Source organism: Malurus melanocephalus, unplaced genomic scaffold (genome assembly GCF_030028575.1).
Source record: "Malurus melanocephalus ecotype Western Australia unplaced genomic scaffold, MMel_1.1 scaffold_140, whole genome shotgun sequence".
NCBI lineage: Eukaryota > Metazoa > Chordata > Aves > Passeriformes > Maluridae > Malurus > Malurus melanocephalus.
Window position 1 is genome coordinate 161,789 of NW_026623372.1, and position 26,115 is coordinate 187,903.

General features: G+C 41.8%; 1 protein-coding gene across 1 annotated transcript in view; it reads left to right on the top strand.

Annotated features, from left to right (window-relative positions):
• DPP6 (dipeptidyl peptidase like 6) overlaps window positions 1-26,115 on the top strand; it is a gene marked incomplete at its 5' end in the record, with an annotated part of 163,475 nt that overhangs the window by 121,376 nt on the left and 15,984 nt on the right. Inside the window, 4 exons of the mRNA XM_057371082.1 lie at window positions 4,436-4,543; window positions 5,113-5,204; window positions 6,909-6,956; window positions 8,875-8,993. Coding sequence (XP_057227065.1) covers window positions 4,436-4,543; window positions 5,113-5,204; window positions 6,909-6,956; window positions 8,875-8,993 — 367 coding nt within the window. The remainder of the gene's footprint in view (window positions 1-4,435; window positions 4,544-5,112; window positions 5,205-6,908; window positions 6,957-8,874; window positions 8,994-26,115) is intronic.

The following is a 26,115-nucleotide window of genomic DNA, read 5'->3' on the forward strand; positions in this document are numbered from 1 at the left end:
CCACTCCCTGTGTAGCTAAAAAWTAAGATGAACTACTTAAAATATAATGAGAAATAGGCAAGATTTGCTAGAAAGTATCTGTCACTCTTTGTCAGATGATGTGGCACATGCTCACTAAAACTGTCCAGGGACTCTGGAAATTTATAGTTATTTTTATACTTGCTTGTGCACTTCTGAGCACAATTGCCAGACTGAACTTCACTCATACTTTTGCTTAAATACACAAATTGTTTGAGAGGCTAATTATAGGTATAAGCAATTTTGTTTCAATTTTTGTGAAGAAGCCATTTTCCACTAGTGCTGGGGATGGTCGTATATAGGCAATGAGTCAGCAAGGGAGAAATAAGCCAATTTCTGAGCACCTGCTGAAGATAAACTTTACTGGCATTTTAATTGGTTTATTTATTTAATTATGAATGGGGCCTGAAAATAATTTMATTATAAACCAGGGTGCAATTGCAACTCTACCAAAGGCTGAAGTCTTTGACATTGATGTTGGCAGGACCAGGAGATAACAATAAAATTGTTTCAAGACCTGTAACCTGCAAAACTGCCTGCATGGGCTGACTGCTCCCCTGATAAGAGTTTCTTTGTAYTGCATTTTTCTTTCCAGTCCTATTTCCCCAGTGTTTCAGATGACCTCAGTCTGAAGCTAAAATACTCATTCTCTTAAGAGGCTGAGATGTCAAAAGCCTTGCATGACTTTTTTTACTTCTCTCTTGCTTTAATCCTGMATGATAACCCAGTCCTGATTCTTACATGTAGCTAATAGGAGGTATGAAAGGAGATTTTAAAAATGAAAAGCAGGGTTCAGATGAATTTACAAACAGGACCCACTTTTTMACTCTGTAAAGCCCTTTTGCTATGTAATTATCTCATAACTGACCTAATACCCAAATTCATCTGCCAGAGCTGAAAAAGCTGCTTTGGGCTACAAAGAGTCKTTTTGGTGCTTAAATGAAGAGTCCCCATTTCATCCCATGTGGGGGATTGGTACCCAGAGACACAGGATCCTCTCCAGCTGTTGTTCCTGAGTTTTGCTGCAGCTGCCCTGGCTTCTGAGATGGCCTCAGGAGTGATGCAGCCAGACACAGATGAGCATGGGGACAGGGATGGAGGATGAAACATTGCCCCAGGGGCTGAGGGTGTCAGGAGATGGAAAAAGATCTTCCCCCTGTGCCCTAAAGAGGAGGTGACTTCATTACCCCATTACAGTTCCTGAGCATCAGGGGTTTCCTTTGTTGGATTTAAACAAGGTATTTACCAATATGCAAGGGGTTAACAGGATTCATGTCACACCTGTCTGTTTGTCAGAGCTATGGGCCTTTGACACTAAAAGCATTGGGACATYTCACAGAAAGAATAAATGCCCATACAGCAAAAACATTAATTCTGGGGTCTGGGCAAAGGTGGATCAGACAGAGAGGTCAGGAGACTGCTGAGGAAGGGAAAATGCATCAGAGAATCAATTGGAAAGCATTCAGTTATTCAGATTAATTTGTTTCCTCTTTAAAACCTAAGGATGAACCAGAAAATCATAATTCTCATGGAAACATAACTCTCAGTCAGTAATAAAACCAATATGCAAAGAATCTGCATTGCCAGGGATTTCTGGGAGGAAATTGGTGGAGCCCAGCCAAGAGCATGTGAGGCACTGTAGAACAGGAGGCAGGGRGTGTGCTGAGCACAGACAAACCAGTTTGGGGCTCTAGTGTGTAGGGCTAAAATATGATTATTCTTTGACCCATGTTAATGTGTGAGTGATTTYAGTGGAGCTGTGTTCCTGGGACCACAAAGCTTTCATACATTCCAACTCCCCATAAATTGGATAATTTCTCTTCTAAACATTTGTCCCAGTGCACATTTGATCACACAAATCCTCAAGGTCAGAGACCCCACCATCCTGTGTGCTCCCCACCATCCTGTGTGCTCCCCACCATCCTGTGTGCACCTTGTCTTCCCTTGTTTTACCAGAGGAGTCTTTCTCTGGTGGCTGCAGATCCATTGATGCTCAAACACAATTGAATACACCCTTCTTTTTATTTATTTTTTTTTTTTAATTGTTATTCTTTACTCCAGGACTTTGGGCTTCTCTGTAAGGCCCACAGAAGCTCAGACTGCATTTGGCATTTTCTCTCACCCATTCTGATTCTGCCAAACTTGGGATAATCCATTGAGGCTTGTTTTCTTCTCCTGGCCATTTTCAGATACACAAACTTTGAGTTGTGTAGCTCTGAGCTCCAGCACTGAACCCTCCAGGAGGTTCAGAGCTGTCCAGCAGCCTCCCCTCACTTTTTCTTTTCCAACAGAGCTGACGTGTTTGGTGGCACAATTTTCTCATATTTCACCATCATCTACAATGAAAAGATTACAGACATTAGAGACTATATCCRCATCTATTCCCTGTAAGAGATGTTACTGAAACATGAGTTTGTTCAATCCCTTTTTGTGCCTTCTGATACCAGCTGTGTCCATAAACCTCCTGAGGTAAAATTTTCCAAACATTCCATACCTGGTACATAGTAAAAGTATTTTCTTTTACTACACTAACCTGATCTATGGTTTTCAAGAAGGGCTGTTCTGYTCCAGTATTGTAGAATTTAATCAATAATGGTCGATCAAAGGCTTGGACAGTTCATATCACATGCAGAATWTTTTAATAATGTGCCCAGTATAGCTCCCTAAATGACAAAAGCCTGTTCCAAGAGAATTTCAGTCTGTCCCCCTGTCTACCACGGGGTAAGTCATCATCCCTGTCACAAAGTTCTGGCTGCATTCCTGTGTTGCCTTTGCAGTGACAGGARCGTGCAAACAGCCTGTCTTGCAGCATCAGCCCAGCACTAAAACCTCCCATCTGTCACCTGTGCCATGAACCTCCTTCCCCTGCAGCTCTGGATGAACCTCAGACTCATGTGCACAAAGCCTGCCCTCGCTGGCAGAGACACATTGCTGGAATCTATAATGCAGCAGGCACAGATACAGAAATGGAGGGTGAACTCATTGCTGCCTACCTCAGGAAAGGAAAACCTGTCAAGCAGGTTTGCCTGAGCTATCACAGTCATTATTCAATGAGGTTTCTCCTGTCATGAAAGACATTTGGAAATAATATAGAGTTTCGTGTTTCAGGTTCCAGAACAATGTCAGAAACAAATGAAACCATTACTTCATAGAGCTGCAACAAGCTGCAAATGGGCACATTTTAAAATACACTGAAAACCTAAGCAGGAGAAAATAAAAGGAAAAAAGAACAGTTTGAACACCTAATATAGCGCTGATAAATCTGATAAGCAGTGGAAAAGAATTAATCAGTAGAGGACTGGGAGCAAAGAAACATGCAGTAAGAATAATGTGGTAGCTTATGGGAAATAAAAATGTTTATTCCTTTGCTGTGCCATAAGTCTCCCTGTACAATCAGGTTCCCTMTGGTTCAGTGCGGTATCTTGGCATGTGCCAAGCAGAAAATCAAGGTGTTTGATTAACACTGAATGCAGAGGACCCAGAAGAGGCTGGCARCAATCTCCTTGTTGACTGCCCTGGAGGAAGACAGGTTCACAAAGCCAGGCTAAGGAAGGCAGAGCTCACATAGCCACAGAAAATCCTGATATCACAGGAAAGCTTCAGCAAAGGTTCAGCTTTTTATTGACTTGAACTAGTCAAGGTTCAGAGYAAATTCCATGCAGCCAGTTCTCTTGGTGCAGTGCTCCTGTGTCCCAGCACGTGGGTCATCCTTCTGCCTTCCCTTGTAATTAATCTGCTGTTCAGCCATCTCATGCAGACTTCTCATGTGCCTCATGGTTCCTGCACAAAAGGAAGAYACCCTTCCAGGAGATGCTTGCTGGCCATATGTGGTGTTTGATTTCCCTTCTGCTGAGTCTGTTCTCTGTCTGGTTGAAAGTTCTGGCTGCACAATAAAAGTCAATCACCACGTTCACCTGGGAGTTCCGTGCCATAGAGAGTTCTGCAACAGATCCTCTCCTCCATAAATAATTCAGTGAGACAAGCATTTGTGGGACAGTAGAAACAGGCAGCAGTTAGGGGCTGTTCAGCTGTGTTTCCTCCAGGACAGGAGCAGAGATGTTCTTCCAGCAGAGTGAACAGGGTTTGCCAGGCTTGCAGCAGTGAGGTTCCAAGTGCGCCGTGTCAGCTGCATGTGTGCACTTCTGGCTTAGCAAATGGGAATTGGCTTTATAGCCAAGGAACTCACCTTGCTGCCTGTCTTCCTGCAGCTGAAAGGTGTCTGCTTTCCCCAGAGCGAGAAGCAGTAATCCTCAAAAATTGCTCCAGTTTTCAGCGAGCTTTCTGTTTGCCTCGGGTTGCTGTCAAAGAGCACTTTCTGTTTTGCCTTGAATTAATTTCACAGGGGGTTGGAGTGCTGAACAATCCTAAATACAGCCAATTAACAGTAACACAACCCTTCATTTTGCTGCTTGTACAGAATGAAGAGCCCATTTTCTCCAAGGACGGTCGGAAGTTTTTCTTCGTCCGGGCCATTCCCCAGGGAGGACGTGGGCCTTTCTACCACATTGCCATGTCATCGTCACAGGTGAGCACTCACTGCTGCTGCTGCTGCTCTGGCTCTCACCTGAGGCAGACAGCCATAGAAAGGGGTGTCTGAGCTTGTGCCAGCAGCATGGGGAGGTGCAGAAAGGTCTTGTGCATAAAATAAAACCTCCAGTGATGCTTTATAGGACATAAGATAACATGAATTTCCAAAATAAATACTTAAAAAGAAAAGGTCAATCAACTGTCTCTTTCCAAACATTGTCGTTGTTTTTTTTTTATATATTTTTTAGTGCCACTTTAGTGGCAGGTAAGGAAATCTCCACCCTGCCAAGGTGGAGAAAGGTGAAGCAGAAGCAGGTGGGCACACTGGATTAGAGGAAGGGGTTTGAAGTTGCTTTGTGCTGATTTCAMCTCATTATCATCAGTGGAGTTATGGTTAAGGTGATTTTGACTCTCTGTTATTCCTGTGCCTGCAGGTTCACAGAAATAGCAGGTGTAATGGTGGAAATTGCAGATGCATTGTTTATTTTCCATGGGCAGCGGAGCCAGAAGGGTTCCCTTCTTCACACGTTTTAATAAAGAAATTGACTTCTCTTTTCTTTCTGGCAGCCCAACAGTAGCAATGATGACTTACARGCTATTACATCTGGAGACTGGGATGTGACAAAGATACTGGCATATGATGAAAAGAGGCAGAAAATGTAAGTAACCTTTGGCCTGACAAATCAGACTTGCTTTGTTTAGCCCTGGGCCCTGGGTCAGTTACAAAGGAGTTGTTTATACACTGAAACCCATGAGCAAAATGAGGTGGGGATAAGAAAGCAGGAGAATTGTCTCCATTTTGGCTCAACCTCTCACACCATTACATGTATCTTGTGTTACTTTGATTAATCTGTACATTTCAAACTTCTTTCTGTGATGATTAAATTAATTTGTGAAGAGGAGTGATTTCTCCTGCTGCAACTTTTGATATTAGCCTCTGTAGGAAAGAATCTTGTTTTCATAAACCACTTAAGATAGTCAGTTTTAAAAAGAATCTTTTATTGGCCTGCAGAAATACCACTGCAGTGGGAGAAAAAAAGTATTTAGTTAAAAARAAAAAAGGAAAAAAGARAACAAACCCACCCTTCTTCACACTTACCCTTAATGCTTGTAAAAGAACTTGTGTAAACATTCCCTTTTTCAAATACACTTCAATAAATAAATGAGAAAATATTTSGAAAGCTCGCTGAACTCATGTAGATTCCTTTCCATTCAAAGTTTCAGGTGGATACCAGATTCTCAACTCTCAGTTATTTATGGTCATTGAACATTGGAGTGGAAAGTCTCTGGAATAAAACAAACTTTGRGTGATCATTGAGCAGTGTTTCTTCAAGGTTTTGAATGTTCTCMATTACCAATAACTTCAGAACAATATAAAATCATAAAAACAGAGAATCACAGARTGGCTTGGGCTGGAAGAGAACTTAAAGGTCATCCAGTTGCAGCTCCCTGTCATGGGCAGGGACAATTTCCACTGGAGCTCAGACCCCTGGCCTTGAACATTTCCAGGGGTGGTCTAAGAAGCAAACTAGCACCAAAGTCTTAYTGGCATTTTAACTGGCCAGTCTAGCAGGAAACACACAGTTTRTGCAATCCAGATGTGGATTCCAGATGTTCCTGGGCAAGTGCAGCTTGTTGGAAGCAGATCAGCAGGGATGAATGTCCCTCCTGATGTTATTTATCCCATGGGTGCTACACTTGCTCCTGTGCTCTGTTGTTACCCATATGAAATGCATTTGGGGGCTTAATTCAGACCCCACAGCCGGCACTGAGCTTGGCCACCTCCTGCAGTGTCTCTCTTTTACCTCCAGAAGCTGCCACTGCCCACAGAGCTTGTGTTGTTTATCCAGAAGGCAGGTCTCCCCTGCCTCAGCACAAAACCAGGGCAGTGAAGTGTTCTTCAGCTTTGTACTCTGCCTTCCTTTCTTCTAAGAAGACATTTCAGTGGGTTTCCCATCAGAYCCTGGTTAGTTATCTAACTGGGCAAAGCTTAAAATGTGGCCAGAGAACTAAAAACTTTCTCTGGAGAAAAAAAGAAAGGTTTTTAAAGGAAAGCCTGAGCCATGAATCTTGAGGTAAAAAGGTGGATGTTTTCCACTTAATCACTTGATTGTTTTTGATCCACCAACATGACCAGTGTGAGACCCAAAGTTTTCCATGCATGWTTTAATTGCAGTGCAGCCTGCAATTGTGCTTTCTTGAGCCTCTGCAGTGATATGCCCCCTCCATCTCTTTCTAACTCAGTTTAAAATTCCCTTGCTTTTACATGACCATGGAAATGGCAATATGAGTGAAGATGTTGTTGTATGAGATCRCTCAGCACTCTTCTAATGGTAAAATTGACTTTCGTTTTTCCCCTCCAGTTATTTTCACAGCACAGAAGATTTGCCAAGAAGGAGACATTTATACAGGTATGTGTTTTACTAACTTCATATACAGAATTTCCCATTTCTTCAATTTTACACGAATCATAAGCAATTGCAGCAGAAGCAGTTCCTAAAGTTTTTGTCTTTAATGGCATTGCAAGATCTTTCAGTGTGCCACTGGAAAAGACAGAACAATGTAACCATAATGAACAAAATGACACTTGGAAATGTTTTGCATTTAGCAATTTTCTCATATTAATGCAAATTTTAAATTAGTCTCAAGCTTTACTGTCACAAAACTTTCCAACAAAATGGCTTAGTACTTGAAAGAATTCAGAAATACATAAATTAATGGTATAAATTGTTTTTATACTTTTCAATAGAGGTTTTGAGAAATTTGATAGTAGCTCACCTCTTCATTAAACTGAAAAGAATTAACRGGGTGCTATATTTAGAAGCCTTTTTCTGCAGTTCCAGAAGAAGAAGGGTTTTGCATCCTCCCTAAGTGTATGATTAGTAAAAGGCTATTTTTTTATGGGTAAACTGTTGGTAGTGTTGCTATTTTGAAATGTTGTGGAAGCAGAGTAGGAAGGGGAGGAAACACAAGTTTTTAAACAAACACTTTTGAATCATTATTTAATTTGTCCTGTCTTTCTTCTCAGAAAGAGTTGGTGATGGTTTCAGTTCATAAGGGACAGTCAGTACATTTTCCTTCTCTCACATGACATCATGCCTTTTTTTTCCCCTCAGTGGGAAGGAAAATAGAGCAAAATAAATTATTCGTGKCTGAATTACTTTTTCCTTTTGAGAACCTATATGCCGGTTCATTGCACTCCACAGTTTTTTTGAGAGTGTTTATTTTCTTGAAGAAAATGAAAAAAAATTGTATTAACCTTACATTTTTAATGAAATCAGAAGAAAACCTCACTTTAAAAACTGAGTCCAGGCACAGCTGTTCAAGAGYTGCTGGCATGAGGAGGATGCTCCCCATCCCTCCTTATCTTGGCATCCATCTCACCCTGGTGCCTCATCAGCCTCATCTCCCCACACTGACAACAGAGAAAGAACAGATGAAGATCTGTTTAGGGCTTTTATCCTATTTTTTTTTTAATGTTTGATTTAGTAGATTTAATTAGGGTGGAAATCAGAGATGCTTTCTGACCCTAAACAAGAACCCATGATCTACTTATTTCAGTCTCTACGTTCCTAAAAAAATTTGCTGAGCCTCATCTCTTGACATGGTAGCAAAACACTCACTGCTTTACAGTAATACTGGAAAGATATCTTGGTTAATATTCTTGAAGTCTCAAAATGCTGTAGTGGTGCAAAATGTTGCCTATTAATATTTGCTAATAACYTAAAATTCAATCTTCAACATTCAGTGGACTCTCAGCAGTATTTGTGAGCGAATTAACAGGCAGCCACGTTGCCTCCTTCAAAAACAAGTCCCTAAATACAATCATTCCTTTCTACTTGGAGGTTATATGAGCAACTATTTCAACCTGTAAAAAGGGCTTTGGCCTCTGAGGCAGCAGCTAACAAATCAAACCAGTGATGTGACCAGTAAGAAACTTAAAGAAAGCAATTCCAGCTCTTTATTGTCTGTTATAGTATAAATAAGTGTAGAAATATTCCTCCTTTGTTTCATGCCTTCATCCACCAAATCATTACTTCCTCTTGTGGAATTGCACCCATAATTTTCTTTCAAAATCTCTACCTTCCTTCACAACCACCTGACCTTGCAAAATGACATCAGTATCCATTTATAYATTCTCCATTCAAGCAGGAGGAGGGAAAAAAATCCATTACTGCTATTTAAACTCAACCAAATGGAAATACTTTGTCTCTTACTAATGTTGGACACATTAGATTTATATTCTTGCTCTCAAGTAAGGTTCAAGTAATGTTGCWTTCAAATAACATTTGCTCGGTGACCTTCATGGAATTGCATTAACTTTTCCAGCGCCAACACAAATGGGAACTTCAACAGGAGGTGCCTGTCCTGTGATCTGATTGAAAACTGTAGTTATTTCAGTGCATCCTTCAGCCACAATCTGGAATACTTTCTCCTGACATGTGAAGGTATGTGTTGGGCTCTGTTATTGCAGCTGTTGTGCCTYAGGGCAGGATTTAGGGCCAGCGCTGAGATCTTTGGACGTCCTGTGTACCTGTGGGCAGCTTTGGAAGACTGGCCATCAATATCTGGGTCACATTGCTTTTAAAGCTTTACTCTTGATATTTTTCTTCCCGTTTTGTGTTTTTAGTTGTAGCTGGATATTTGCAACCTTTTTCTGTGTATACGTGCACTGAAGRTAGAGGTAAATTCCTCTAGCTGCCGCAAGCATCTTGAAAAAAAGTAACAGCAAAACCTGGAGGACATAAAACACCAAAAAGTTTATCATAATCCAGTGAGGTGGGGTTCACAGTGGGTGGCTGGGATTAAATTCCAAGTACATCAACCAATACTGTGAACAGAGGGATTGAAAATAAGTTACAACCAGGAAACAGTTTGCCAAGAAAAAGCAGTTTACAGAAATGTGCCTAATGGACAGTGTGAGTGCAGAATATCTGGTGTTTCCACCACTCATCATCACTCATTCATTCATAGATTAATTTGGCATAATCTGCAGGTYTGACAGAGATTTCCTGTTTTGAAAATGCCTGAGTATCCAAGAGGCCAAGGATACATGTCAGGAGAAGGGTCATTGAAGTTTTCTCCAGCTCTGTTAAGACTAAATGCAGAACTCCATAAAACTTAATCCTGTGTAATTTAATTCTGCTTAATTATCCAAAATTGGACACACAATGCTTGCATATCATCATCTTCTCTCAGGATGGAAGCTGCTCAAACGTCTCCGTGTCCTCTGAAACAAGGCTGGCAAAACAGCAAGGAMACAGGAAATCCCTTATTTTCAACAGCTCAGGAGAGGAGTAGGGTTCAATCGAATATTATGAAGGAATTCTTTATTGTGAGGGTGATGAGGCACTGGAAGAGGTTTCCCAGRAAMGTTGTGGATGYCCCATCCCTGAAAGTGTTCAAGGCCAGGATGGACAKGGCTCTGAGCAGCCTGGGATGGCAGTGCCCATGGCAGGGGGACATCAGGGATCTCTGTGGTGATGCAGGGACTGCCCCTTCTCTGGCATATACCCACTGTTTRTAGTGAACACCAAGGGTAAAGAAGGAATTTGGGATGGAAAAATGGGAAACAATCAAGATAAAGACGAGAAGTAAATTGGTTACCATAGTGAAAAGCAAAACACCTAGACCCGGACAACAATAAAAACATGTTTTTTCCCCTGGAAGCAAATTATAGGCTGCATGTTGGAGACACTTAGAGGTATTAAAAAAAAATCTGACAACACAGAACAGAAAAATAGAATTAATAGGACATTGCATTAATTAACTTAATGGACTAATTAACTTAATGGATTTACCTGTAAATCTGAATTCATCATTTTGGCAGGCATATGCAGAGAAATGTCATTTGTCAATAACCATTCAGGTCTGTAGTAAATATTTTACCTACGAAGTTCCTCTCTCTAAAAGAAAAACCTTGTTTATTTTTCTTCTTGCCTTCACTTCAAGAACAGCTCTCAGGAGCTACCAGAGACARTGTCYATTTCCTTTGCACCAAGATAATTGYTTTACCGTAATTAGAAGCATTTGTGAATAACAAGATCAAGGTTTCTAAAGGGCTTTATCAACAGTTATGAGGTGATTTGTTTTTGCTTATATTAGATCTCATCCAGAAAAAACCTGCAGCGATACCTGAAGAGATTAATGAGTTTTATTTGTATGTACATTAATCCAGTACACAAGAGAATTATTTTGCATAATAAATTATGGGCCTGATTCTCAGCTGCTTTGAACAATAACTCAATTTTAAGGTCATTAAGGTTAGATATGTTTACATCTGCTGAATATATCTTCATCTGAATTTTCATTATTCAGGACTAAACCTCAAACTCTAATCTCACTGTAGCACAAATACAGCACAGTTTCATCTGAGGAGCTCATCTCAGTGTCTCCATTCAGATACCTTAAAAAAGTTATCTAGACACGAGAAAATACAGAAATCTTGGTATAATATCCATTTTCTGTGATTTTATTAATCAGTCCATTGCCTTTGGTGGAGTTATACCTTATTTACATGACTGAAAGTGAGAGGTTATTTGCTTTCAAGCAGTTTACAGGAACATTTTTCACACTGGATCCATCAGGTGTGCTCTGGGTACCCTGGGGCAGGGACAGCTCCCTCTGGTTSCTATTGCAGCTGATGTGAGCCAGGCCAGTGGAAAAACCTGCTCTGGATGAAGGGCAGACTTCTGGATGAAAATATCATCCTGTCAGGGCTTTGGTCGTGTAAATATGTGTTGTGGTTTGATGGAGAATCACCTGGGTCCACTAACAGGAGAATTCCTTCTCCACAGCTTGGCCATGCCTCATTTCYTCAGGGTGCTGGGTTATCCAGGAAAAAACCCACAGTTGGAGCTGGAGCTCAAGACCAGACAGTGGCAGACAGTACCTGTGGCTGTTTGGTGCTTTCTTCTCCATAATARCTATAACATGCATTAATTTGTGCATAAATATGTATAAAATGCAGAAATCTCCATAATATGTATAAAAGGCATCAAYGCATGGAAAAGCACCCATAGCTCAGGGCTTGCTGTGTGCTCTGTGACTGCCTGTTAAAATGTGTTTTCATAGGGATCACTGGTGTATCTTTGAAGGTAGTAAATTTTACTGTACTCAAGCTTGTACTGGCTTAAAAAATTGTATTTTCTCAGCTGTCCACAGGATAAATGCATGGGCAAACATTTATGGCTTGAAAAGAATTTCTGTACTGRCAGAGAATAACCTCCACCATACCTCAATTTCACTCTCTGCCTTCCTTTGTGACCTTCTGTTGCAAATTCCTCTGAGTTTAGAGCCACAAACATGACCGTGGCTCAGCTGAACTTCTCTACAATCTATGGCAAGGTTTGTAGGATTTTATTAATCAGTGTTCATAAAATACTCAAGGATACTTGAATGACAGGCAAGGGGAAGGGAAAAAATCTATCTTAAAAACCCCAAAAACCCAAGAAAGATGTGGCATTGATCATTTGATCCCACAGGTCAAGAGCTGCGATTTTTCTGCTCACTCTTTTGGTACTTTAAAGGCAACAAATAGTTGCCTTAAAAGATTTTTTTGCTGTCCTGCAGACTGCATTTAACAGCATTGCTACCTGGCCCAGGCTGAAATGAGAGCAGCGTGCTGTAATAAAAGGTAACCTCTCTTGAAAGAGGACAGTGTAATGCTGACTGTCAGGAGGCAACATTTATTGCAATCACTCAGTCCCAGAAGGCTAGTTACCTTATTTTTCATCTAATTTTATATGCTCATGATTGAATTACTGTAGCAGGATCTAAGGAAATGTGGTGCTTTGCAGACTGCTGTTAGATTATCTCCTCTAGAYGTGGTTGAAAAAGCAATATCTGCTTGACCAAGGTCACTCCTTCTTGTCATTTTCACCATAAAATATGGGTTTACACTTCTACCTCCTCTCATAAACCAGCACAGGCACCTCCACCGATTCCCTGTAAGATAAACAGAAATAAAATCTGGATGGAAGTGGTTTGCTATTTTATACATCAATTTGATTGAGGATGGATTTTTCTCATCTGAAATGAGATGTAAATTTCAACTGCATAGAGAGAAGGATAAGAAATTGCAGATTTTGATTCTGGGAAGCAATTTGTTCATGTTTCTTTAGTGGGACTCAGGCACATGGGGTGCAAGGCTGAATGACAGCAGCCAATAAAGCACTAAAGCCCATTTTCAGGTGATAGCTCCTTCTCCTCTTAAGGATGAARCTTTATCAATTACCACCCCTGTAGTCAAGTACAGTTTTATTATTTCCATTTTACATGGGTACACTTTGTCTGCAGTGACTCCTTCCCTCTCTCCAGTGCAACCTGCCAGCACCATTAAAACTCGRCTCCTAATGAGGCCATTTGTGGGAAAAGCAAGGAAAGCAATCCTTTTTGGTGCAGGATAATTGGTGCTCTGACACTCAGGTGCTTTGAATGCAGTGTCTTCACTCTCATAAAAAAATCTGTGAAATCACAGAGAGTTCCAGTTGGATACCCAGAACTGGCAAAGGTTTCCTGGAACTTGGAGTTCGAGTCCCTTATGCTGCMGACAGTGGCGTAGCATCCTTTACATAAGTTGGTCTTCCTCCATCAGCCAAACTCTGATCCTGGCCAGCTCGATGCCCCTGGGCAGGTGTGGGGCTCCCCACAAAGGGTTAATGCCTTTTGGCTCTGAGGAAAGGGGAATAGAGAGGCAGACCTCTGGCAGTGCGTGCATTTCTGCAATTAGTGACATTAAAAACACAACAAAAATTATGGAGGTAGGGGGTGCTGTTCATGGAAAATGTTCATGCCTACCCRCCTGCTAATTAAAGTTCCCTGTAATCATGAGTTATCAAGAGGGTGTTAATCATTTTTAGGGTTGTCACCAAGAAAATTGGTGGTTTTATGGAGGGGAGAGGTCTGTAACGAGGGCTGAGGGAAGCTTTGWCTCATGCTCAGCATGGTTGCTGGTGATAGAGAAGGGCCTTGGCCACTGCACTGTGTGTTATTCTTCAMTCAGTGACCAATTCGGGGAGAAACAGCTTTCACTTTGAGGAGAAACAACAGTGTAATTAAACAGTGAATTGTCTTCTTCTATGGTCCTTCCAAAAACAGTAAGATTGTTTTGTTTCAAAATGCCCTAAAACCACTACTGTTTATCCTGTCTCTTTGAAGATTATCTCTGCTGAAAGCTGTTTCTTCAGCTGACTGGGAGCTTTTATTGTCTGTCGTGTGCAGGTCAAATTACTTTAAAGCTGTCTCTCTCTCTGGAGAAAACAGACTCTTGTAAGAAAAATGTTAAAATATTGTCACCTGATTTGGCTGTCCTCTCTGGCACTGTGCTTCTCAGCAGCTTAGCCTGGGTGCTGTAGATCAGTAATGACAGGTAACAGGAATGAAGTAATTTCTGCCTTCCCTAGCAGGCAGCTCTGCAGCTGTAGAGCAAAATGTTATGTTGTAACTGAGTTGTGCTTGACAAAAYACCTAAAGAACCAATACAAAAGGAATTTATGTGAGTTTATCTGCTTTCCTCACGTGTGTCCTCTGAGCCAGCAATGACAACTCTGTAAGTGCCCTCCTGGCTCTGAGGCACTGAGGGGTGCCCATAGGCCTGGGAAATCTTTAAAAATAGCATTCATTATGTCCTGGCAGACAAAATCATGTTTCAATCCCATTCACAAGTAACAAGTGGTACAAAAGTACRGATTAGAAAAATCTTTGCAGTTTTAGGATCTCCTTTGAGAGTGAATCATACTAATGAAGGAGCAGTGCAACCAAATTAGCGATGATCTGAGTCAGGTTCCTCATGTCATTGGACATAAATTCATTCTGTCTGGTTTTATGAGTTTCAAAGAAAAGTGCTGCAAGCTTTTTTTTTTTTTTTTTTTTTCTACAGAGGCAGCATGTAGAGCTATAAACTTCTCAGCTCCTTAAGCTGTTTCTTGAGAATTTAATTATCTTCTTTCCTCCTTTTTGGTGGAAGTTGGAAACACCATGGGGAGATGAAAACACTTAGGAGCATCACTTGCTGCTTTCACTTAATAAGTTTGTGCTGAGCCTTAAAAAGTCCTTTTGTTATTCCACATTTATTTTATTTTCCAGATTTTTGTTCAAGTCAGCAAAGACCTTCACTACCAAGTTTCATCAATTCACTTGGCTCTGCTTTGTGGCAGGTTGTCCTGACTTTGCTTTTAAACACATTTTGACACCATAGAGTCCAGAGCAAGATTTAACAATGTTCAGCCTTCTACTATGGAGAGGAACTATTCTCAGTTTGGAATGCTTTTAGGTATCCAGGTTGTTTTGCCCACTAAGGTGGACACAACACAAGCTCCTGCCCACACAGATGACAGGAGGCTGAAATCTTTGGTATTTCTGGAGATCACCACACACAGAGGATTTTTTAGTGTGGGTGAGTCTTAAGTCATGAAAGGCATTGGATGAAATAATTGATTTCTGGCAGGGGCTGTTTTAGGAGAGGCATTAATGCTTGTTGGGACCAGGATCCAAGCCCAGGTTGTGTCCTTAACCAGTGCCATCTCTCTAAACCCAGTCAGTGACTGCTCACTGGCATTCCTCCCGCTTTCCTTTAATAACCTGTGAAGGGTATTTTGCTAATAATCACAAACCAGCACTCACTGTGCAAGGGAACTTTTCATGGAGGCYGGAGGTGGTCAGAAAAGTGGGAAAATTGGTCACTAAAGCTGCCTCATGTGCTGCACAGCCCCTGAACAGCGTGAGATAAGCTCAGCCAGCAGCTGGGAGGGTGCAAACAAACTTTGAAGCACCAGCATCCAGCACCACGGGCAGAGCTCAGCTCAAGTTTTAAACCCCAGGATTTTATTTTTTTTTTTTTCATCTTGAGGTGAACAAACATAAAATTCTGAGCATTGCTTCTCGTGTTGTGACTATATTTAATGTCATTACTGCATAAACACGTTGGCTTTTTTTGAGGAGGTGTATATTTTGGGAAATCTCCTAGATTTCATTCTGTCATGGGATTACCAGCTGATTTGGACAGGCCTGAATGCCAAAGAAAAGCTAAATTAAATCACATGGTTTTGTTGATGAATTTCATTAACAAAGTAATATTTTGGTTTGTTTTGTTTTGCCCATATAYTTGTGAGGTCAGTCTGTTTCATCTGCTCTTTTTCTAAGTGGTTTTGGGGAACTTTTTTTCCCTGAAAATCACTTGAAAGATGACTCGTGTGAAAATGTTGTCTGTAACATTAATCTGAAAACCAGGGGTTCTACTTTCTGAATAAAAGTGTCTGAATATTTCCTGCCTCAGGACAGAAGATCACAACACTTGTCTTTCACTGTGAATGAATCAAATCACATTTTTCTTCAGTTTCTCCATCAAAATGAGTGGGCCATGTCACAGAGACATTTTTGGCAGCAATTTTCACATCTATGACTCTTCAAACAGGAGTAGCTTAATATCATTTGACATCCCAGGATAACCCTATATTGATATTTATCAGGATACAGGAAGAAGAAATTTTATTGTTGGAAAAYAAATGCTGCACGAAGTTTTTAATTTAAATTATGGAAAGATACAAAAAGCCTTTTGCAACCTTTTTCTTTTTCATGATTTTACCAAATGTGGAGTGAGAATTAGTGGTTTGCCTATGGACACATCTGAAGTTAGGTACCATGACCCCCATTTCCTTCCTCATTTTGCAAGACAGTACTCCAAGGAAAATCAGGACTGGCTCCTGGACAGACCAGCAATGTGTCTCCTTCTGCAGCCAGTCTCCACCCATGGATGGGTTAATTAACMCTCTTCAGGATTTTTGCAATAATGTACCCTTCAGGGACAAGTCTGCCCAGCTCCTGYAATAAGAGGTTGGTTCATGCCTTCAGGCAGGAGAATAATGAACCTCTTTCTGCATCTTCCTCAGTTCCTTCATTTAATCAGACCTTTTAACCTGTGCCATTTGGGCCAGACCTGCCATCCCAGGAAAGCAATGGAAAATCTGGGGACCAGGATRTTTTCACTAACTCTGGGCAAGCAGATGTAAATCAATGATTCACCAAGCACAAGCTTATAAAGCAATGTTTTAAACCTAACTACATTGGCCATCTATTGCATTAAATATCACATAAAAATGTTGCGTGTCACGGCCTCATCAATGACATTCCTGGAACCAGATTGTAATTAGCAGTTGTTATGCTCAGGTAAACATCAGTGCAAGCCATAATGGAAGTGTACAGCTTAGCTCTTCCCTGGATATATTGGGCTGTTTATGAGCTATAAAACAGCTCCACATATAGGCAAATATATCTGCAAAAACCAGGTGGATTGCTTTYCTTTTTCCCTTTCCATTAGAAAATAATCATGATTTTTGTATAGTACTGTGGAGTTCTCTGAATGCTGAGTTACATGTGGACACCTATGGTACATGTACTTACAAAGAGGTGGTTTTTAATTCGTTGACCCATATCCAGAGCTGGAGAATTCCAAGACACATTTGGTATCAGTGGCCTGAGAAGCCCTAACCAGCTGCCAAATGTTTGTTAGGACACATGGGTTTGATTTTTTTCCTGCTATCACCAGCTCCTTTGGAGAACTCAAGCAGGTCCTGTAATTCCACCTTGCTAGAGGTGTGAAAATAACGTCCATCGGATGTGCAGTGACAACAAGGGGCACAGAGGCTCCTCGATGGATAAATTACCAGAGTGGTTTTGAAAGCTTCAGTGAATCTTCAGTCTATTCACTGCAGAGGAACCTTCCTAGCCCAGAAGGCCAGCCATCAGCATGCAGGGGAGCACTCCTGTGGCAAAGCCAGCRTGTGAAGTGATTCAATGGTGCTGGAGTGAGGAGTTAAGGCACAGCCACGGATATTGGGGCCAGTGTGCAGCTCTGCAGTGCCTCCTCTCAGCAGCGATCCAATAACGAGCCTGTAATTATACCATGGCCTTAATAAGCACAGGGCCAGTCCTCCCTGGTGCTGGCTGCTCCCAGCTCCCTCCAGCCACAGTTGGGCACCCACAGCAGCAGAGGAGCCCTGGGCATGTGGTGGGATGGGGCTCCAGCAAGCCCAGCCTCCTGTGCCCCTGGAGCATCCTCAGWGCCTTTGGAGACATCTCTTGAAAGAAGGATTGGATTTTGAGTTATCACASCACTAAAGCAGTTATGAAAAATACAATAACCCGTTTTGGCTTAGAGCACATCATTATGTGTTAAGTGTTTTCACASCACTGTGAATTTGTGTCAGGTGTGGCAGACCCAGGGCAGCTGCAAGGGGGAACATCCTCCTGTGGCTTTTCTTTGCTGGGATGTCCTCAGACCATCCTCAGACACACATGTGAGTGTTTGCTTTGTGGGTGGCACAGAAATGCTGAGTTTCAAAGAAGGATTTGAAGAACAAAAAGGTTTGCTTGTCAAACGTTACTGGGGCAGTATTTCCTGAGGAGTGTTCCCGTCCATAATACCCAAAGTCAAATAATAGAAACTCATTTTCTTGCTTTTGAGAGCTGAAGAAGCTGAAGCTCCTATCTAACCTTCCCAAGGACCCCCTCCATGGTGACTTGGAGCATCTCTGGCAGATAAACAGGGAAGGCTTGTGTTTGAGARTACAAATACCCCGCTCCAGAGCCTGAAAACAATAATAAATGCGCCGGGAGGAAATACCTAGATTTAATCTCTGCTTAAATKTAGCTAGGTAGAAAGCATGGCAAGATTTCCAAAGCATATGGGTTTAGTGTCATCTAATAATGCCATAAAACTGCCCATCATGGTGAAGGCAAAGCATCTTGGAGAGTCTCACTGCCTTCTGGAATCCAAGTAAACGCTTTCTATGTGCTGCTGGTCCTGCTAAGAGGGCCAGAGCTTGGCAGTTCMGGTGTCCTTTGGTGAATATGAGGATAAATTATTTTGTTGAGGTCTAAGGAGTCTTAATTGGATGCTGAAATAACTATTAGCACTGAAAATGGGTTTTATTAACCAAGTCAAGAGCCTGTGGATGCAAAAGTGCAACAGGCACACCTCTGTTTAMACAAATGTGAAATGCTGATTGCTGGATTTTACTGCTGGGCTGTGCACCAGCTGGAGGCTGCAGCTCCATGTAGCCACGTCAGTAGCTCTGCAGACCTCAACCAAGGCTCAGAGACAGCTTTAAACACTTTCTTTACTGCTGACTCCATGAGCAAATACTCCCAGGTGGTGGCTCAGAGGAGGAGAAAGGGAAGGTTGTTTCTACCGGCTGAACCAACAGATTGTRCCTCCCCGTGCCCACCTCACCCTACTGTGAAATGCAAAACCCTCCTATAAAGCACCCTATAGTATTTTCCCTCAGTACATCTCAGAGGAATACAGCGCTATCTGTCCACAAGGACTGGAAGACAACTGAAAATTAAGTAATTTTTTTTTTTTTCTGCTGGGATCAGTTCTAGAAGCTGTTCTGCTCCTTTACTGCAGAATTGTACAAATATTTCTGATCTCACAAGGGAGTGGGACATGATGGGATGTGACCAAGTGGCTGAGGGGAAAATGGGAATGGACAACACTGAATTCAATATGTCAGGGAACCTGAGTGAAGATTTCTTCATCATAGAAACATGGAATACCCTGAGTTGGAAGGGGATCATCGAATTCCTGTCCCTGCACAGGACCACCCCAAGAATCATTTTGAAGTGTTTTATGGGGCACCTAAAGACTGCAGCCTACTACTGCTGCACTCCAGAGTAAACTGGTGTCTATATTCTATATTATTCAAAAATCAAATATGGTTTTCATCAGCTCACCCAGATTCAATGTTATTTTAAATCCCACCAAGTGCTGTAAATACACTTCAGTATAAATTTTTGCTACTTGCTGCTTGATGTGCAGCTCTTGGGAGTTCAGATTTTCTGAGCTATCTGARCTGTCCTTGGCTTGGTCCTGGGTCACAGGAAAGGGGAGAAAGCCAATATTGGACAGCARTGTTTGTCTGGGTAGAGCAGGACGGGCAACCCCTGAGAGGCTCCATCCGTGTGCGACCACACAAGCCAGGTATCCTGGCCAAACACCCAAAATACCTGTCAGACACAACCCAAGTTGCATCAGAAACAGGGAGATAATGCCCAAGCACAGCTGAATGTCCTGCAATGTGCTCAGGGCCTCCGGGAGCCGTGTGCCCATGTGCCTGCAGGTTCCCACCCAGCTGGACCCCAAACAGGCACAGCAGCGTGCTGGGGGCTGGGAGGCATCCCYGGGGCTTGCTCACATCCCAGGTCCCTGGGTGGGTGTTATCTGCTGTGACCAGAGTGCTTTCCCATACAGGATGATTGCCACAACCCCTGGTTCTTGTGTACGAGTCTGTAATTAGCGCTTCCAGGCAAACTGTGACCTTTTGGAACTTTTCCTCAGGCTTGTGAAGCCTAAATTAGTTTCTGCTGTTTGAAAGCATGCACAGACCTAATCTCTGGGTCCTATTTATATTATAATTACTATATAATTCACATTTGCATTCACTTGACTCYTTTTCTTACTTAACAGCCGAGGTTGGCTCTCTCTTCTCAAGCCCTTTGTGTGCAGTTCATGGGTCACAAATCCCGTGGGTAAAGGCAGGGTGGGAGATGCTCRTTCTCACTCCCTCACATTGCTGTACAACTGCAAAACAGCAGGCTGGTACCAAAACCCCCTTTGCACAAACAGAAGGTACCACAGAGCTTTTTCTGCAGAAAAACAGACGATGGTATTGTTGGTTTGGAAGTTGGATGAGAAATTCTTTTCTATATCCCATTAATAACACAGTTTTTACTATAGTTTGAGATTMATTAAAATGATGGCTTTAGTTGTTATTATAGTCTGAAATTAATTTGGTGATTGTTGTGGATATTCAGTAAATTTTTTCTTCCTTTAAGTAGTCCACTCGTTTACATTATAAAGTATTTCACTGTGTTCTTATACATCTTTAATATGTTGTAAACTCCCCATAAATACTCAGTGACATAAAAACAGGTGAAAAAAACACCCCAAACTACTATGTCTGAATACTTAACAATAAAATGAATATAAAATGCCTGTAATTTTCAGTGCCTGAAAAAATACTGTGGAACTGAAGCAAAACTCCTCTCCCCTTTGAAAAGGCCTCATTCTGAAAAGCACTATGTGCTCCTTGCTTTTCCATGTTTTGATCCTGTTTTCATTTTGATTCTTGCTCGTAAATATGAGCTGCCTRGCATTGCCCAGAGGAAGGTGATCCATCACCCGCTTCCAGCCAGGGCTCTTGTCATTTGGTCATTCCGTACATACAAAATTTCATCCGAGCTGCGCTCGCAGGAGATAAATGACTATGACAACAGGCTTCCTCTGATGCTTCAAATAATGAAGCCTCACAAATCAGGCAGGAGCCTCCTGCATGTCGAGACCAGGGTGCCTGTGTGTTATTTCCAGCTGTATGAGCAACCTTGGATGAACTCATTATTCTGCAGTGGGTAGTACAGATGTTACCATCCCGCAAGATTTAAGGCTCCCTCTGAGGAAAAACTGCTTCTTTCACCTTGTCTGCCAGCTGGACCAGCTGCAAGGTTTATTGCTGGCTTTTGTTTTCTGTTTGCATGGTACTTGTTAAGCCCTTTATTAATGCAGTCAGTGCATTAAAGGTATATTAAAACCTGAGAACTTGTGAGAGGAAAATGGCTTAATAACCAGACAACGGGAAGCAATCTTATTTATGGGTTGTTGGTGGTGTTTTTTAAGTTAATATCCAGCACCAGTTATTACTTGATTAGCTAGGAAATCATTATTTTGTTGCAAGAAAATTTTACTTTTGGAAAAGAATAAATTAAGATTATCTAAATCAATTTAGACTAGGTTTTTAATGGAATAAACAGAAAATATCCAATYGGGCTGTATTCAGTCTGTTAAAGAGTTGTAAATGGCACTGAGAGTATTTTCTTTCGTGCTGCAGTTATAAGGAATTATCTTTTTTCCTTGAATGTCATAGAATCATGGAATGGTTTGGTTTGGAAGGACCTTAAAGATGATGCAGTTCCAAATTCCAGGGGACACCTTCCACTAGACCAGGGTGCTCAGAGCCCCACCCAGCCTGGCCTTGAACATTTCCAAGGATGGGGCATCCACAGCTCCTCTGGGAAACYTCTTCCAGCATCTCACTRCCATATTGTGATATTTTAAACATGAAACCATAAAATTTTGGGAGAATTCAGGTTGAAAGAAGCCTTAGGAGGTCTCTYGTGGAACCTCCTGCTCCAGCAGAGTTATGGGATATCAGCCCAGGCTGCTCAGGGCTCAGTCTGGTCTTGCCTTCAAAGCCTCCAAGGAGAGAGAATGCACAACCTCCTCAGACATGGTGAGCTGTGCGGTGACTTCCCAAAGTAGTGGAGAAATACAGAAAATGCCAGACACATTCCCCCTCAGTACAGTATTTCTTTTAGGATTAGCAGGTACCTAATCCTGTMAGAAACTTATAATTTAAAAATAGGGATGAATGTTAACTTTTGCTTTCATCTCTTTCCAAAGTTTGCAGAAAGCCTGGATTAAAATTGAATTGAGAGAGGTTAAATTGAGGTATTCAATTAGAAATAGCGTGAAATAGAACAGAACCTGGAAAAAGAGAGGGAGCTGAGTATGGGGATTTTTTCTGTTTAGACTCACCTTGGGCTTTTGGGAAGTCAGCTACCCCCATGTGAACTGAAATTGTTCCCTCTTACCTCTGGTACTTGCATTCAGGGGTACATTACCCAGTTCATGAGCTCCAAAAGCAAATTCTCCTCATCCACCTCCCTTCTACAGCTGATCTCATCACTGCAGTGGTTATATCCCTGCTCCATGCCTTGAGGTTTGTATGTTTTCCATGTTCCTCTTTGGATCCATCCACATACAATATTGCATTATGACTTTTTAAAACCTTAGCCAAAGCCTCCTGAAAGGGAGGAAATGCTCAGCCCACTCAATGTGACACCTCACTGGAGGATATTAATTAAGGAGAAGAGGGAGATTAGTGAAAGAATTGTGAGCAGAGGTTAAGTAGCAGCAAAATGAAAGCAGGAAGTAGATTATGATGACGAGGAATAAAAGGCTAATTGGAGATCAGCAKCAGGGTTCATTAGGAGCTGGTCTGGGGAATGACCTTACTCACATTGTTCCCTGGCAGCCTGGGAASCCAAAGCTGGATGAAGCCGGTGGAATATAAAACACAAAGCTGATAAGCATCATCAGAAGGCAGAGATAAATACTAAAGAAGCTGGATGTCTTGCAGAGCTGGAGTGGGAGAAATTAATAGTACAAAGAGCAAAATCAAGCACATGGTCACTCAGGGCAAGAATTTATCTTGTATGTTTGACGCTCAAAGTTACAAATGCCTCAGAAGAGCTGATGGGTGCCAGACCACTGGATGTCTGCAAACTGCTACCTGCTGTGGTCATGGAAAAGGTGGGTGCTCTTTGAGCATGGATCAGGCAGGGAATTTTCCACAGAATGGGCAGTTTCACTGTAAGAGCCAGTTAAGACATCCTCAGCAGCAGGGGTAGGGTTCTGKTCATTTCTGTTCAGGAAGGAGGAACTGAGTGTAAAACACTCTTGCATTAAATAAGGTGAAAAGAAACTTTGTCTTACAAAAGGAAGTTAAAATAATCTCATTTATTTTACTGGATGAGAGCCTTTGGGGACACATGACTGCTCTGACTATAATGGAAATAYTCATGCTTAGTAGAAAGCAGATTGTTGGAACAGCCCCAAAAAGGTGTAAATTGGAGTGACAGCCAGCACAACTTCGAGTTGAAAGGCAGCTCCTACCAGAAGAGCTGGACACCAGCAGGAATTACATCAGCAAATTCAATTTTATTTAGAGAGTGTTTGTCAATGCTTTTGTAACACACAATTTCCTGAAGCAGCAAGGGAAGATCTCCTCTGACCCAAAGGCCCCATGTCCTTCAGTGGCCATAGGAAAACAGTGGGATGAGCTGGTCAGTGCCACTCCAATCCCCACACTGCTGTTTGCAGGCACCTCTCAAAATCCCATGGAATGGGCTGAGGACCTGGCCATGCTTATTCATTCCAGCAACCCTTTGAAGGACTCATCAGGCCTGTTTTGTGTAGTGGAATTRAGACCAAATCTCTTGCTCATTTTTCCCCCTAGTCACTGTTAACTGATGCTGCCTCAGAGCAACCAGATTTATTTCKGCTCCACATAAAGTAAGCGTGAAATTTATTACCAGTATCACACAGGGCAGACACAAGCAGCACCATCGGAGTGCTTGCCCGAGAACAAGGCAGGATTGATTATTTTACAAGACAAGTTACATTTGAGGAAGTAAAGATTTGATTAAAAAATTAAATGCCTTGGGGAGGGTGAATAGCAGCATAAATCTATTTGATGTTTATGTCAACAAGGTTGCCAAAGCAAACAGCACGAACATCTGTCTGTGGCATCGGCTGGAAAATGCTGCAAATGAGGAAGTATTTTAATTGTGAGCAGCGGTTCACAGAACTCCCCATGTCTTTATTTATTAGGCTGATAATATCACCCCAACATATGAACTTTATGCAGCACGTATAAATAATTCATGGCTTAGCAAATAAAGAGATCTGGAATCTGTACACAGAGATGGCTGTTGCCAATTATCTCACTTGTGCAGGGCAGACCCTTTCAGCTCCCATCGCTTGCAGCTGCTCTTTTAAATCATTCATCAGTGCTTAAGAGATATGCTGGTGGCGCTGGCAGAGASTATTTGAATTTTCATTGTTTACACACTGTGAATTTAGCTTCTGGTCTGAAATTATCTGCGACGTTGAAGCCTTTGAGAATATAGATGAGAAGAATAAGACAATTCCTCTTTTTATCCTTATTAAACACTTCTGTAATTTTCATTAACTTTTCTTCAGTTTTACTTCATATACTTTTATAATAATGACTTCCATTTTAAAGTTATAATAACTGATATAATTCACTATGCTGTTTAGATCATGAAAACATCAGGAATACTCTGGAATATAAAATGTATTACAGAAGAAATGTCTAGTAAATATTTTCTTCAAGGTTGTGAAATTATTTTCCATTTTTATTCTAGAAATCTATACCTTTATCACCTAAATATCTAGAATTGCTTCTTTCTGATCATGTTTAAGCAGAACCCTCCTGGAAATAATAATAAAAGCTACTTAAAAATTGATGAAAAACCATGGCCAATGCTTTTTCTTGTCACGTTACTGAGGAACTGAGTTTCTGTGCCCATTCTGCTCACGATGGGTAGCACTTCCTCRGTGATAAATTTGCCTGTTGTCATTATAGCGATATGGCTCAATTTGCTTCTTGCATGGATAATTACAGTAATGGCTTTGAAGTCAAAGGCCTTATGATAAAGCCAGACTTTCAGCTGCATTAATTGAAAATCTGATTCATACAACTCGARTTGTGTGCAGTGTTATTAACCATGAGCATCTCTGGGATGTATAGAGTGTGTCTGTACACAGTTCTGTCAYTAGTTTTGCTCTTTTCTCTTAAGCTAAAGAGAATTTTCTGTAAATAAAGAAACAACATTCAAAATTCTGTCAGGATTCTGKAGCTGGCTGGTGACACCCTGTCCCACATGTGATGCAGGGATGCAGAGTGGGATAACAGGGGCATGCCTGTATGATTCCCCTAAAAATTCTGATGGAGGTGGCAGGGAGCAGCAGTGCCAGGTCCCGCACCTTGGGGAGTGTCACAACCTTGTTTGTACCCACCCCTCTGGGGCAAGAAGTCCAACAGCATCATCTTTACCAGGTCATGTAGAGTGGCTTATCCATGATTTTGGGAGCAGCCATGAGGTTATGGGGTGTGAGCTGTGTCTCCCTGACATTTGGCAATCAGGGCAGAGCAGCTCAGTGTCTGCTTTGCTTTCTGTAAGTGGGAGCACTTTGTGTTTTCTCCTTCAAGGAGCACAAGTGACTCCTGGGTGCTCCCAGGTGAGAGGCAGAGCATTCTCAGGGTCTCTGAAGGGGCAGGTGGGCACAGGGGGATCACCAGGGGGATCCCCGGTGCTGATGGAAGAACAGAAACAGCAGAATGTGCCCCAGCTCAGGAGCCCCCATCACTGCCCATTAGGATGGACTCTGGAGGAAGGGGATGCACAGGATGTCCTCGCTGTGCTTCTGTCAGCTCCCAGCAGCTGATTGAACAAATTAGGTTTCCCTCTCAGATCCRCACATGACAGTGGCTGGCATTTAGCAGATGGCATGTGTAATGGGACTGTCACACCGCCACAGGTTTGAAAATAAAGCTGGGGAGGCAATTAATGAATGTACACTTCCCATTTCATGGAATTCTTTCTGTCCCTGTCAGGCATTAGGCACTCAGYTTGTGAGTGCTGAAAGACTTCTGATGTGTGTGCATTAAAAGACACAGTCTAGCATGTAACTGGGTTGTTTTACTTTAAAAACTGGCATTGAAATAAGCAATTTATGTCATTCCTAAAAAAAAGGGACTTTTTCTTCTTGATGATTTTCAACCTGCTCACAAGTGAAATGTGTTCTTTAACTGTAGTGTTGTCATTGAGAATATTTAATATTAAGAGTAATCCTCCTCCGAGAGATGATTCTTCTCTCTACATTTCTGTCTTTACCATTTTCCCTTGTTAAAAAACAAAAACAAAAAC